Below are 16,953 nucleotides of genomic sequence, written 5' to 3'. Positions count from 1 at the left end.
TGAAAATAACTGAACTAAATTGATTGGAAATTGAATTGAATAGAGCTTAAATGAATTATTTATGAGAGAAGAAAATTCGGAACTGAATTGAAATTAAGCTGAACTGAACAAACCCTTAATTGCTTAGAAAAACTACTTTTCATATATTGTAATTAAGGTAACTAGCTCTTGTTTTCGACTAGTTCATTTTAAGTGATAACAAAATATTGTTAAGATTTTAAACTTTAAGGTAATTTTTAAAAACGCATATTATTGTTGTTTCATAATGTTCTTAACACTTTGCTTTTTTGTTATTTATATAACGTTCTTAACATTTTCAGTTATCCTATTTTTTTGGCAATATCTTTTACTACATATGCTTCAACTTATCCTTTTATGCATATTTAATTTTTTACAATCACCCACCTTATTACACTATCTATAATATTACATTCGTGATCCACATTAATTTCAGCCAATCAGGATAGTTCGAATAAGTTTAAATAAGATAATATAAAGTATATTAATTTAAATATTACTAATAAAAGAACGCAATTACGATAGTTGAAGTCCTACAAAGTCCTTAGTACCCCCAATTCATCAATGTAATTATTAATTTCATTTCGCTATTTCATTATCACTTTTAATATCCCTTTGCTATTCAAATATTTTCTTAGATACTTTTTTTGTTGTAAAATACTTGTAACACTTTAACTTTTACGCATATCATTCAATTACTTTTAACCTTATATCTGTGAAAGCCACAAAGATTAATGTAGACATTTTGAAAAATATGCATTGATATAACTAAAGAAGTCGTTAATTATGTTTTTCCATAATGTATAAATTACAAAATAACAATCAAAGTAAATTATGTGAATAGTGCAAAAATTAAGACATTACAGATATTTATGACACAACAAAAGTATTACAGAGTACTCCTATTTTATTTTTACTTATCATAGACAAAGTAAAATCACTTGCATTATTTTCACATGGAACTAACAAAACTAATGATGGAAGTAAAGAAGAATACTATTGGTAACACAAGACTATTGTTTTCTTGATTAAAGCTAAGTACTGTATCATGTATGTGGTATTGCTTAAAATAGTACACTGAATTAATATTGTTCTTAATATCTAAACTAAGGTCCTAAGTAAGTTGTTAAAGCTTGAAGTTTTGGAGACCAATTTTCCAACCATGTAATTTTAAATCCTGTTGAACTTGAGCTCGAAATTCGTTGTAAGTGAAAGGCTTGTAATTTGAGCTATTTATCAAAGTGTTATTCTCTGGAAACACAAAATAGCATATTGACACTCTCTCCTTGTTCTTGTTTAGCTCCACCTTGTGTTTCACGCTCTTGTATCCGTCATTACTCAAAACCTACATATATAACATCAAATCAACTTCATAAAATGCGACGTATTTAAGTGGTCATTTGGTTAGACGTAGGTATATTCCAAATGAACATAAATATCAACTATGTAAAACTTTATGGTTAGTTGCGTAAGTGTGCCTATGTACTAGTAGTATTTACATTCAAATGCGCAATAGAGATTTTGGTTTCAAATTCATCTTCATGTATAGTACTCGTATAGTCGTATCAACCAAACGAGTTTAGGGCCTGTTCATATTTATTGAAGTGAGCTAGATTGAACTAAACTGAACTGATTGGAACTGAACTGAACTGAATTGAATTGAGCTGAAATGAATATTTTATGTGAGAGGGAAATTAAGGGCCTGTTCATATTTACTGAACTGGGCTGAACTGAACTGAACTGATTGGAGCTGAACTGAACTGAACTGATTGGAACTGAACTGAGCTGAAATGAATATTTTATGTGAGAGGGAAATTAAGAGTTGAACTGAATTGAACTGATTGGAACTGAACTGAACTAAACTGATTGGAGTTGAACTAAAATTAAGTAAATGTGAACAGGCCCCAAGAGCTGAACTGAACTGATTAGAACTGAACTGAACTGATTGGAGCTGAACTGAAATTAAGTAAATGTGAACAGGCCCTTAGTCGCTTTTTATGAAATTTGATATTTGAATTAATTTTAATAAAATACAAATAATGCTTATAGAAACTTAGCTTTAATATCAACCAAACTATACATTAATAATTTAATATCAAAGATTGAGTTTGATTTAATTGGTAAAACTGTAAAAGTAAATCAATTACTCGAATCTCGATTATAAAGGCTGAATTATTGAATTTACCATATTTGGTTCACCGCCATTCTTGTAGAATATATTTGACAGTTGTCTTGATATAGGAAAATAAAGAGGATTCATCAAATATATGTCAACTCAGTGACATAATATTTACATTTTTATCACACTAGCAAAATTCTTCTTTATTTTTCAAGATTCCATATAGCCAAATATTTTGATATCATACTTAACATTATTTATACTCCGTATTTTATATGGAATTTTATAGGATCTCCTAAAATCGACAAAGAAACTCTAATCGCTTGAGTTTTTCCTCAGTATTCTAAATTTCTAATGTCTATTGATGATTAAAGGTATTTTATATTTTTGAAGTTGGGCCTCATTTTCTATGTATCGTACCAAAATGGTCACATGATGCTATATAGACAAAGTCGCATCCCAAAGAATGAAAATGATAGCCCAATATCAAGAAACATTTAACTTGATCTCTACAACTGTAGTGCGAAGTACTTCTATTCCTCACGAGGAGGGCATTCTATTGTCTTTTTTTTTTTTATTAAGTCCGGAGTACTTTAAGTGTGACATGGAATAATTGGTGAATTAGGGCTTGTTCATATTTACTGAACTGAACTGAACTGATTGGAGCTGAACTGAACTGATGGGACTGAGCTGAACTGAACTGAATTGAGTTGAAATGAATATTTTATGTGAGAGGGAAATTAAGAGCTGAACTGAAATTAAGAAATGTGAACAGGCCCTTAAGATCACTGGGTGAGGTTCGGGTCACGTTAGTCGGGATTGATGTTAAATGTGCCCATGCATATCAAATTCTATATTGTATCACTTTCAAATTAGGCAAGTCTAGTTGGTCGACTCAGTTTTTTACATCTTTAGATTGATAGCAGTGTCTTTATAAAATCTACTTGAACAAAGGAACATCCTTTAAGATACCAAACGGATATAAAATTAAAATAAGAAAAGGTGCAAAATTAAGTTATTGTACCTGCATCATATCTCCGAGATTAACAACCAATGTGCTAGGGATAGGCGTCACTTTGAACCACCGGTCATCCTTGAAAAATTGAAGGCCACCCACTTGATCTTCGCTCAGTATTGAGATAATAGAGCTATCTGTGTGCTCATGCAAACCCCTAACATGCTCTGTAATGGTACGTCGAGGGTAGCGATAAACTCGGATTATTCCCGTTGATTCATCTAAACATGGTTTAAGTACTTGTAAATCGAGTTTGAGGTTTTCTATCATGGCTTCAAATATTGTCGAGGCGATTCTCGTTAGATGTCCTCTATAGTCCTCCAATAACTTCCTAGTGCAATACAAGAATTGGTAAATTAAGAGTTGTTTAAACACGAATACCACATGATTATTGTGTGATGTCAAGTCATGTACATTTGCAACGCTACATGATAAATAATGAATTTGTACAAATAGAAAACTGTTATGCATGTATAAGTGTATAACAAGACTTTAGACTTCTATATGGTAAGTCTAATTATTCTACTTGGCTGCTTATGACAAAAATGACCTAAATTTAATAAGTACTTTGTATCAAACTAAACTCAACTTTAGTTAAATTCTACCTAACACCATTCAATTTAACATGTTTTTAAACATATACTTGTAGTACACAACATCTATACTTACATCGAAGTGATTAGCCATCCAACTATACTAAATTTGTATGCATGATTTTAGATCATTGAATTATACATCCACAAAATTTACTCGTCGAGGAGCAACTTTTTAAAAGAGTAACTTTTCAAAACAATCCCTTATCATTACTAACGTGTTTTAGTCAAACTGATGCATCTAATAAATTGATAATAATTCAAGATTGGATGTCAACAATAGTTAAACCACAAACCTTCATTCGACACGAGGCCAAGACAGTACAGTCTACGAGTCTAGTCTATTTGTAACTTTGCAAGTGTCCACTTGCAATTTGCAACAATGAAAGCTTTTAATGTCTCTACTCGTAAGATTTAGTTAACTTCCATATTGATAGTTAGAATGCCCCACCACAAATGTAGTTACCTGTTACCGACATGGTCCAATAATACATGATTGAACTCATGTTAAATAGCTAAATTTAAGCCAGGCTAGCCTAATTGGTTCTATTGTTTTACCAATGCTCTAATCTTACCCATTAATTCTCCAATTTACGTTATTACTAATTGAGTTAACGGTTTCACAATACAGGTTCTGTGTAATATCTCATCAATCATAACTTTTTATGAAGTTTCATTGCCCTCGTCTATTTTATGTCAAGGCATAAAGACCACTCATTTTCATATGAGCTGAGATCAAAACTTGGTCTCTATAATATAATATACGAGATATTTCCATATCACCAAATATTAAATTTAATTAGCTTTTCGTAATGATTTGTGACGGCAAATATGATTCAGAACCTCATAGATTATATATATCTCTAATAATTTATATCAAGTTGATCAAGTCCGTACACAACTCAAATTTTATAACATCTTTATGGCTCATATGTACGTTCCTTTCATAATACTAGTTAGTTTAAACTACAATACGTAGAGTAATAACACTATTAAGAATGTAAGATTCTACCTAATGTTCAGTTAATTGACTATATAATATACTTTTTTTTTTTTGAAGGGGGTATATACATATACGAAGTACATACTTAAAAACAAATTACCAAGGAAATAAAAACTGTAGTAGGTAACAAAGTTGTAAACAAACAGGGTGGACATGTACGTACAGATTAAAGTATCATTAACATAACATGATACGTAGTATAATAATAATAATCAAACTAATCATCTAAGATTAAATTATTGTTAATTCAAACCTTAGAAGGAGAAATATGTAATTAAAGAAAAATGATTAAAATATTAGTAATACGAACCTGAAATCATTAATCAAGGGATTATGATGAAAGTGTTGATGTTGATGAAGTTGATTAACAGGAAAATTAAGACCTTCAACCCAATCCATGTTAAGGGCATCAGTTGTTCTTGGAAGGGCAACTCCTGAAGAATTAAGAGCAGGAGTACCCCAAAAATATTTCATAGGGCAGTTTTTATCAAGGCTTTGTTTGGTTTCAAAGGGTAGCTCAAATAATGTTTTGGCATGCTCCTGTAGTTGCCTTAGAAGATTACTTGGAACCCCATGATTTTCCAATCTAAATATTCCCCACTCCCTACATGCCATGTCGAGTTTTTCAAAATCCAAACACTGCATATCGATTATAGGCAGGGGTAAGGGTAGGGGCAGGGGTGGGTGTGGGGGGTCCAAATCCCCTGCCCCTACTAGTACCTGCCCATCTTTCAGGTCGAGTTTTCGAGTCGTGTCATTGGATGATGAGCGGAATATAGGTGGGTAGGATCTAATAATATTGGATTCTGACATGACTAATTTTGAGGGAATATTATGAAGAGAGATTGGGTGTATTTGGGTTTTTGATTGCTGAGGAATTTCACTGTTTGTTGCTATGGTGATGGTGTAAAGTGTTGGTTATTGTTTTGAGAGACTTATAACAAGTTGGAAAATAATGTCAAAGTTGTGTGTATTTGAGAGGGATTGAATATCTGAGGTTGAAGAGGCAGCAATAATGTTTGGGTCCATGATAGAGACATGAGATTAAGGTGGGGCCCCCAATAAGGTTTTTGGAACCTAACAATGTTATGTTGATCTTTTGAGATGAGATTTACATGAATTCAATGTGCCAATACTTTCAATACATCAACTAGCTTTATAAGTAGTTTGGTTCCCAAATTAAGTAATGGAGTTGAGTCATGTGGATAGTATTATGTGCTCTTTATGAGTAGTATGTAATTATGATAATCTTATCGGGCGCTGTATATACATATTGTATCTTATTAGGCGGTGTAATTATAATAATCTAATTTCATACCTATCGAATCTCAGATTTTTAACTTATAAAGACAAAATCAGTTAATACACTGGATAACCTTTGCTATATTATTTGAAGTAAAAATCATCTAAACAACACTTGTTATTGTAAAAATGTTAAAACATTCATGATACGAATAAGACAACAAAATGTTTCTATTAGTCATTTGTGCTTAGATTATTTTTTATTCGGAATTAGTGTCTCTTTATGTAAACACAAATCTATGGATCTCTTGAAGATATCTATGATCAACTACAGATTGATTTTACACTATCCAACCTAAGTCATGATTTTCAGCGCTGTTGTGAAAATCATGTTCTGAAAAGTGACAAACACATGCAATAATGACGTTGATTGTTAACCAATTCCTCAAAATTTTTTTTTTCGTTGTTTTCATCCTTTAAATTTTACTTCTATAGTAGCCTAAAGATGAATCCTTTTCCATAACATAATTATCTTGCATTATAGACATCCTTTTTTTTTTTGACAAGGCATTATAGACATCCTTAACCCTGAGTGGCTGAGTAGATTTTTTATGGGTACATAAAGTTTTAGACTACATATGCTTCATACAAAGTAGAGTATTTTTTTTTTTATTTTTTATGATAAAATAATAGATAAATGAATAAATCCATAATTAATTAGATTAGTAACTGTACAAGTCATGAAATTTGGTATGAAAAAGCCCACGTAATAAACATAGGTTAAAATTAATAAAATGGGCTTAAGACCTCAAAAATCAAATACGGGTTAGAAAGTCGGTTTAGACTTTAAGAGTATCTATTCCATCTCCATTCTCCATTCTCCATTCTCCAGTACCTTCTTCGTTCGACGCCAACAACTCGACTTCAAGGTATTTATACCTTTAAATTTGTTTTGTTTATTATGATTTTGGTCATTTAATTGATTAAATTGTTGATTTGTTGTTCATTATTGTGTTAATTAATTATAATTTCAGTCTTATAATTTCATAGTCATTTGGGAATTCTTCAGTTACTGTTTATTTTTATATGAATTTTGGATGAAAGTTTAATTCAATGTTTTTATATTGAATTTGGTTCATTGAAATGAATGAGTGGGTATGTTGTTTTGAATCTTGGAGTTGCCTTAATTATTGGTAGTTTGATTCTTCTTACAAGTGTTAATTTTATCCTAATTTCATCGAAAAATTGATTACTGTGTAATTTTTATGTAATTAAGTAAAATAAAGTAATTTCTCTTGAGTTTTCTTGAAATTTCCTTAGCTGTGAATATGAGAGAATTGAATTTCACTGTATTTGGTACTATTGGTACTTTGTAGTCTTGAGTAGTTGATTAGTTGGTCATTTGATTCAGATTTGATTGATATTTGAATGATAAGTTGTGTTGTGGAGCGAACTTTAATCTTGAGGACATCTTGAAGGGTTGTAATGAGAGTTATTTAGCTCCCCGTCAGACTGAAATCCCTGAATGTGCTTTGGAGTCCTAGCTAGCTCATTTAGAATGTTTACCTATGATGAGGAAGGCTACTTTCCATAAGCCAGTCAAAGCTCGAAGAGATTTGATTGATATTTGAATGATAAGTTGTGTTGTGGAGCGAACTTTAATCTTGAGGACATCTTGACGGGTTGTAATGAGAGTTATTTAGCTCCCCGTCAGACTGAAATCCCTGAATGTGCTTTGGAGTCATAGCTAGCTCATTTAGAATGTTTACCTATGATGAGGAAGGCTGCTTTCTATGAGCCAGTCAAAGCTCGAAGAGGTATCCTTTGAGCCATTAGCTGATTGCAACGATCCCTTTAGATAAACATCCTCTTCCTGCAGGACCATGTGACTGTGTGAGTTATCTATCGTTAGTCTTAAGGTGAGTGAATTATCATGATAGTCTGTTACTTGCGGGGTGGGGACGTGGGTTGTTGTAGAGCGAGTTACAATGCTTCATTTATAGAAATAGAGACAATAACTAATGACCTACTGTTTTAAAGGTTCAATAGCGGCAGTGATAAGTTGTGTTATGGACTTATGGGTTACTGTAAATCTTGAGGAGTTGAGGACACCTTTACGGGTCTGTAATGATAGTAATTTAGTTCCCTGTTAAACTGAATTTGCTTTGTGTTTTTGGTTTAAGTGATCATTTCTTGTGGAGAATAATTGCAAGTCTTTCGTAGTTGTGCTGAAGGACTAATGTGTTTTTGTTGTTCAACTTGTAAATCATGAACCTTCCCTCATCAATATGTTGTAATGTTACTGTTTCTGAAGGCTTGAAGCTTATTCAGGTGGTGGTGGAACTGATGTAAAAGGATCTATTTTGCTGTTCATTCGGGGTGATATTATGATTAGAATATGATGTATTGTATGAATTTGTATCACATGTTCTTGTATAAGTACATATAGTGTTTCTGATGTTTGTCTGAAAAACTTGTGGTCTTGAGTACTTGTGTTCCTGTGATTTTGTTCTTGTTCTTCAGGGTGGTATTATAAGTTCTGAAGCTGCCAGCCTGCTACCCTGCATTTAAATTTGTTGCTTCATATAACTTAGCATTCATATGTCACTCTGTAATTCACATCTACTCCGTATTCTATTAGAAGTTATGCTAGCACAATGTTTTTGAAAAGAGTTTTTAGCTCTTAAAATTGGAGATCTATACCTTTGTTATCAAGAGGCCTTCTTGTGATGAACACGTTAAATTTTAGCTTTATAGTGCTTTAAACCAATAGTTAAGGGCTTGTTTGGCATCATTTTTGGTTTTCAGTTTCCTGTTTTTTTGAAAACTAAAAACCAAAAACAGGAAACAAGAAAAATGTGTTTTCACTTTTTTGTTGTCAGTTTTCAAAATTATCATGATTTTAATAAGTTTAAATATTTTTTGATCCATTATGTAACATATGTAATATACTTTTAAAAAACAAAAAACCAAAAAACAGAAAACCACAACGATGCCAAACGGAGGTTTTGCTCTTTTTGTTAGTATGTACTTCATATATAAGGGGCAATTAATTTTTGGCCTGAGGCCCAGTAGTTGATCTGTTTCATATAATCTGTCATATTGGAGTTTATAACAAGTGCCTGGAGTACCGTTTAGATTATTACATTTTGTGTTTCTTGAATGTTTTGTTTTTTAACAGCATCCCCAAATCTCTATTTTCCTATGATTATTAGCTTCAGGTTTCAATTCTAATTTTGACAGTGGGTGTGGTTCTGGCAGAACTATTTGAGATACTAAGGTCTTTGCAGAAGCCATGGCAAAGCATCATCCTGATCTTATCATGTGCCGGAAGCAGCCAGGCATTGCTATTGGACGGCTTTGTGAGAAGTGTGATGGAAAATGTGTGATTTGTGATTCATATGTTCGTCCATGCACACTTGTGCGAGTCTGCGATGAATGCAATTACGGGTCGTTTCAGGGTAGATGTGTGATCTGTGGAGGTGTCGGCATTTCAGATGCCTATTACTGCAAGGAATGTACTCAGCAGGAGAAGGATAGAGATGGGTGTCCGAAAATTGTCAATCTAGGAAGTGCCAAAACAGATCTGTTCTATGAACGGAAGAAATATGGTTTCAAGAAAAGATGATAAGAGGATTAATCACTTTGCTTCTATCAGACTGCCATTTAAGATTGAACTTGCAAGTTTGTATAATCAGTTTACTTCTGATACTTCTGGTATAAGTTGTAGTCACTATGTTACTATGCCTTACCCATCAAATTAGCTGACAAAACTTGAATTTGTATGAGTGCTAGATATAATGCTGTTTTATATGCTGCTAGGAAAGCTTGGTTGATTAAGCCGCAAATTTTGCTCAGTTATGGAGTTTGATTTCGTCTACGTAGCCAATTTGGTTTGTGCACATCTTAGCTGAAGATAAATGTATGGCTATGGGCATACATTGTATATTTGTGCTGATTTTGTGATCATTGATCCGTTCCATTGCCAACCTTCTAACCTCATCGGGAATTGGTTACTAGTGTTGTTTATTAGAATAGGTACACGGATAAATTGATAAATATTGCTCGTCCAAAAAAAAAAAAAAAAGATAAATATTGACATGATCGAAAAGTCAAATCCTTTTTTTTTTTTTTTTTTTTGACACAAATCCTAGGTTGTTTTTATTCTAGATCTACGTTCTTAATAAAGTGTGAACTTTTTATAAACTATATAAGCCAAAAATGATCATATTTAATTGTATTACTTATGTTTGTATTATCTGGTTACTTAAGTGAGCATAGCATTGAGTAAAAAACTACTAAAAAAAACTTTTGACTTACCCATAAAATTAGCTGACTAAACTTGAGAAAATAAACTTGTTTTAATTATGTTTCAAAATCTGTATGTACGTATGAAAGCCGCAAACTTTGCTGCTCTATAAATATTCAACTCATCAGCTGCATGCAATTCCAATTTAATTGGTTTTTGTACGTCTTCAACTTAATGAAGATTCTGTTTTTTTTTATATGATTATACGTTTTGACTATTTTTGCTCACCCTTTTTACTTTTTAAAGGAAGATAATTTGGTCTACTTAAACTTTACTTGAACTTTATATTATATCACAATTAAGTAATTAACACAAATACATAGTACGTAGTATGAACTATGAAGTATGCTGTAACTCATATATAACGGCCAACTAATCAAAAGTTCAGAAGAGGTCGGTGGTAGACGACTATACTATACTATAACAATATACTATTTTGTCTATATAGCATCATTTTTATACAATTATACATTAATTAATCCATGCAAAGTGTGGCTTAACGTGGAATTATGACTAAAAATTAATTGCAACAGAATGTTACATGTACGTATAAATAATGACAAATTGATAATGCTCTTGTACTTGCCATCGATCGAAGTAAATGTATGTTGTACTCTTGTACAAGGTGTACTTGCATGTTGTCGAAATACTTTTATCAATTAGAGGAAATGGAATGAATTTATGAATGAAAGTAGGTATTGTTCTATAAAATTGATTTAATGAACTTGTTGTGAATCTAATTAAATAATCAATGACGAAACTTTTATAAAAGGGTGTTATTTCAAATGTACAAAGTATTGCTTGTAAAACAAAATGTACGAAGTAGTTATTAAAGAGGGTGAAAATTCAATTTAAACCTTAACATTCTAACAGTTTATACAAGCAAAGAATGGAGTATCAATAATCCTTACTTTTCGACTAACATGTTATGTCAACGTATAAGTCATAAGTGAGAATAATGTGAAATCAATGATATGGCATGAACCTATTATCTTTTGAACTAAAACATGTTAATAAAGTCATAATCGAATTTAATTAATTAAAAAGTATATATCATGACTTTGTTGTACCCCCATATAAAACCTTTCTACAAGTGGGATTTTAAAATCGAAAACAATGTTGCAAGCAAAAACCAAAGAGCTCAAAAATGAATGTTAAATAGTTCACATTGTTAACAACCTATTTTCTACTTAACACACGCATACTACTCTTCATTAGATACAATTTCACGTATAGAATAAAGTCAACTTCTGATCTTGTTAGAATATTATTTCATGTGCTAACGCTTTAATTACAATTGTTCTATCTATTAAGCTTCTCACTAGTAACCTTTAATGAAAATTAATTAACTATACTTTTACACCACCTATTAGTGTAAGTATGTAATTAGTAGGGCATTCAATCATTCATCATAAACATAAAGATTCTCACCTAATTAAGGTACATACATATTCACAGTCCCATCAAAAATAAAAATTATTCTCATTAATTCGGTCTATCATTTGTTTATTATATATACTACTCTTGAATCACAACTTAATTACTACGTAATTCACAATATATTCAAAATGATAAATACTTACATACGGAGTATTTTCTTTATTAAGTACACATAACACATACACCCGAGAATATTCACTAAATTGAAATAATTAAGGTTTGACGCCTAAAGAATAAGCTTGTATAATGTGTTTAGAAGAAGCATCTACTTGGAAAGGAGACAAAAAGATTGTGACAACTATAGCAAAAGATATGTTCAGAGTAAGATCCTCAACCTATAACTCAAATTCAATAATATTTAGACCGACTTTAATTTGATTAGTTTATATTGATAGTCAACTAGTTAATGATCTTAATAATGGTCATAAATCATGAGAAGAACTCCATCTGTCTTCATAGTTTAATTAAGATCGGAAATTTATTTGTGGCTAACTGTTTATTAGCAATTAAACCTAGTGGTCTATTATTTGCCTTAATTCTCTTTAATTTGACGTCAAACAATTGCGCTGACTAATATTATACTTCGTACATAATACATGTAAACGATAGAACATTATAATGATTAATTATATTGTCTTTATATAGAGAGCATAAATATTAGCTAGACAGCTTTAATTTGTGCTTAATTAGTTGATGAGGAACAATAATAATATCATAATTAACCTAATATATATGATATCATAATAATAATGTCATAAATATTAGGTTTAATTCTGTCGTGTATAAATTGAAAAATGCTAAATGCAGCTTTAATTCCCCTAAGATTGCATGTAATAATGAGTTGAAAACAAAAATGTTTAGCTTAAAACAAACATGATTTATCTCATCAACATCTAATTTTGTCATACATTGCATTTTGGTATTAGTGTAGTATTATTTATTTATATATACATGAAATCTATATTTTCTATGCACAAATGCAATCATATACTTCGGATAAGGATAAAATTGAAATATAGTTTAATTAGAATATTTATGAAATAGAGTAGTCAACTACAAAATTTATTTTAAAATATCTAATTTAAAAATTATTCCAAAGTGGACCTAAAGCAATGCCTTCAACTTTTTCTAAAAATAAAGGTAATACTTTCAACATATTTCTGATAAATACATCATCTCATAAAATAATAAATGTGTAATTCATTGATAATTATTAGCTTAAATAATCTTCATAATAACATTGCCTTTTCTTGATCTTTTGTTGGACGGTTGGACGACCTAAGGTCCTAAAGTGCATTATATGACTTTAAAATGTTGAATCAAGCTAGAGAAGATTATTATGTCTATGTTCATGGTACTAATGCAATCATATTTGAGATATGAATTTATTTTTTTAATTATCTATGTCAGGTCCAAAGGGTGTAGCAAAAAATGTGGACAGATATATGTAATATGTTGTGCATGTTATAATTAATAACATTCAAAATTGGAAATTATCAAACCAATTCAATTATTGAAGATCATTTGTATTCCACTCCGAGGCCTAATAATATCGGTTATGTACTTCAAAATAAAACTAAACACATGTTTTTTCTTATAAAGTCTAGACAAAATAACATTCAACACATTTAAGTTTATCAATTTCAAAAATTGCATCACTTATATTTCGCTATTTTTATTGTTGTTGGTAATAATAAGAAGATTAAAGTGTATCTTAAAAAGTAAAACATATAGGTCAAATCAACACTTATGCACTTAATGGGATTGATCCCTTAATTTCTCAATCTTGAATCAAGAATTACATATTTTACTCTGTAAGACCAAAAATATACGAGTATACTATTAATAGTTAATACACGGATAATTTCGACTAAAATGACCATAGTTTTAAGATAATATTGAGTACATTCAATCTCTACTCTTCATGTATCACGTACTATTTTTATTAGTGTATGATAACTTAAAGAAAAATATCCTCTTGAAGGAAAAGGAAATGGGAGCAACCTATAGAGGCGTTGACTTTGAAGCTTCAACAGAGTACCAACTACTAAAAGCTAAAAATCTAAAAAAGGAAAAAGAGAGTAAAAACAAAATAAGAAGAAAAAAGGGCAAAAAAAGCGTTGACTAATGTGAAAGAAAACAGATCCAACGGCTGAGATTTATCACCGTAAGCTCGGATCCCAAACGTGTCATCAACTTAAAAAATTAACAACTTGAGCTAAACGTCAACGTAAACCTCTACTACTAATACCTCTACTGCTGTTGTCTGATTTATTCACTTAATTATTTTCAACAAATAATTATAACAAAAAAAAGATGAAGGTTGTATTTGCAACAAAGTTGTTGTTTTTATTGTTCTTGGTTTCTACCGTTCTTTGTGCTTCTGCTCGTCCCTCCTTTCTCTCAGGTAATGTGTTTTATATTCTTACTATTAGTTTTTTTTCCTTTTCGGGTTAGTTATAATGATAAAATTGATCTATCGAATATTAGATGGGATCGGGATTCTCTTTAGTATCTAGACGGGTCATTCATAGGATAGAGTAATAAAATTCGAAGATATCCAAAATCATCGTTGCAAATTGCAAACAACGTTATAGCGAGCCCTAATTTTGTGGTTTCTTTATTAGCCTCGCTCATTGGCTACTTTGCAATTTTGCATGCATGCCATCCATCTGTTATTTACAGTATTTTATTTCATAATTTCATAAAATGTACTTTTTAAATATATGTAATGTCACATACTTCATTTACAGAAAATTTAGAATATAAGTTGGCTAAAATTTAAATATTGAAAAGATTCTGGACAGTAAAAGCTGCATGATGATATATTAGTTGAATGCATTTAACAAATTTGATGGTTTAGTTATTGAAGTAAGATAGCTGAAAACTCTGATTGTTTATACATAGAGTCATATTAATTGTAATTACATGTAATTGTTAATTTGTCCAAACCAATAAAACTATTATCTTTACTAATATAGGCTAAAAAGGGTAATGATATACGAAGTATATGTGCAATTCTTAAAGTGTGTTGAGTGGTATTAGTAGAATTTGCAATTGTTTTTCTACCTCAATACTAATCCTTATATATAGCCCCAAGCAAAAGGTTGTACATATTATTTTCCGTAGTAAAGTAAAATAATAAAAATTGCTACTTTTAGGTGTGTAGCAAAGTTAGATATAACAACAACAATTTTAGCAAGCTAAATTTCTTTAAACAAGAAGAAGTAGTTTATCATTTCATCACATTTTATCTTTCTGCAAGTAATCTCTCTTAAAAGCAGGAGAATACATTATTTGCCAAAAAAAAAAAAAAAAAAAAAAGCGCAAGAGAATACATATTAAATTAGTTGACATATCATATAAGCTTATGCTTCAAATTCCAACTCATCATTTCCCTCACTGTTATTTATTCTTTAGAAATAATAGGAGTAGCAATTTTTTTTTTTTTTAAAGGCCAAAATATCAAATATTGTAAATTTAGGACTCTTTCTTCAATTTATAAATAATTCATATGCATGATCTTAATGCTTAAATATAGGTGTTTAAGAGAGAAGAAATTAATTAGGGCTTATTAATTTAATTCCAAGATTGTTGAGCTATAATATAATCTACATGATCACGAGAGTATTATTGAAGGTGCATTAAATGTATAGGAAAATTCAACATCCTATTCATGCTAATATTACCCTATAAACTCTAATATAGTGAGTATTTTTATTTATATGATAATATTTGATGTATAAAAACAAACACCGTCACTTTGATTAAGCGGCCAGCTGATTTTAAGGGGACTAAAAGACAAGTTTGGTTCATATGCAAATGCACTGCACCGTAACAAATTCACAGTTCCAATGTAGCATGTAGGAATTTTGTTCTAGACGTTCTCGTGTGCCAATTGCTCATTATACTGGGTTAGATATGTCAAATTGTTTGGTCATGTCGTGTCATGTCTATTTCGAGCCGGGTACCTGACTTCTTAGCCATTTTAGATTTTATACCAAGGTTTTTAGGCTATATGTACGGAATATTTGTCAACATTAACTGATGTGAAGTTAAAACTAACTAGTTAAACAATTTGAATGTTAGTTAACCCTTTTTATTTATAAACATTTGTTAGTTGAACTGTTAAGAAGATATGGTTTTTTCCATCAAAAAAAAAAAAAAAAAAAAAAAAAAGAAGATAAGGTTTCATTTTGTTGTTTGGTATAATTAATTGTTTGAGGGTTTGAGAATTTTTATATATTATTTTGACAAATAAAAAAAAAAGAAAGAAATTAAATAGAGATTAAAAACATTAAATAAATGTTCTAGAGCCCTTAAATTGAATGTTGCATCTATATAAATGTTGTGTTTAAGAATGAACATTTAAATTAACTCTATGTTAGTGTTGAATGAACAGATGAAGAAGGTATAGAAGCAAAGCCAAGAATGTTGAGGACATTTTTCCTAAATGATTACGATAAGCCATCGGCCAACCGTATGCATGATCCGGGCAACCGTATGGGCGGTCACGGGGGTGGCCGACGACACTAATTAAACTTTTGATTCATTAATTTGATTCCTTTTCATCTTAATTATTTAATTAAGCCTGTTAATTTTGTTTTGTTTAATGTTTGCTTAATTAAGTATATGTACGTACGTATCTCGTGGACTAAATAATTGTAATCTAATAATTGTACATGCATGACGTGATGTACCAGTGAGCAGTGACAGTAATGTTGCAGAGAATTTAACAAATTTTATTTGCAAATAATAATAATATACACTGATCAAACTTAGCTTGCACTGTCAGCATGCATGGATTTTGGATTTGATCATGTATTACTCGTATAGTCTAATGTAATAAACAAGATGAAATGGATCCTTTGTTGTGTTATATGTACAAGTAAATCAGTCCCTTCTATTGTCTACGTCGAGACCTTTCTCAATGTTTTCGTTCCCTCTAGCTAGTTTTTCTTCATTGTATTATATATTATATGTACTCACTCCGTCTCTTTATTAATGTCCACTTTCTATCATTTATTAATTATTACTCACATAATATAGAGAAAGTGGACATTAATAAAGAGACGGAGGGAGTACACTGTAATAGAAAACTCGATGATTCTGATAAGAATTCGATCCTGACTCCTGAGATATCATATCTATAACTAATTATCGATTGTAAAAGTTTCGGATAAATGGATAGTGTGTGAATGAATCAAAATAATC

The 16,953-nt window shown here is 30.7% G+C and overlaps 1 protein-coding gene across 1 annotated transcript; it reads right to left on the bottom strand.

Annotated features, from left to right (window-relative positions):
* Positions 1-915: 915 nt before the first annotated feature.
* LOC145618388 (gibberellin 2-beta-dioxygenase 8-like) lies at positions 916-5,678 on the bottom strand. Its single transcript, XM_081673161.1, has 3 exons — positions 5,059-5,678; positions 3,162-3,483; positions 916-1,363 (listed from the first exon to the last, which is right to left on the bottom strand). Exons 1-3 carry the CDS (start codon positions 5,559-5,561, stop codon positions 1,145-1,147), a joined length of 1,044 nt encoding a protein of 347 aa, XP_081529287.1. The 5' UTR covers positions 5,562-5,678; the 3' UTR covers positions 916-1,144.
* Between the last annotated feature and the right edge of the window lie 11,275 nt (positions 5,679-16,953).

The sequence above is a fragment of the Chenopodium album genome, chromosome 26, assembly GCF_948465745.1.
Source record: "Chenopodium album chromosome 26, dcCheAlbu1.1, whole genome shotgun sequence".
NCBI classification, from domain to species: Eukaryota; Viridiplantae; Streptophyta; class Magnoliopsida; order Caryophyllales; family Amaranthaceae; genus Chenopodium; species Chenopodium album.
Note: the sequence above shows the minus strand (reverse complement) of the source record. Positions and strands in the feature narration are given on the sequence as shown.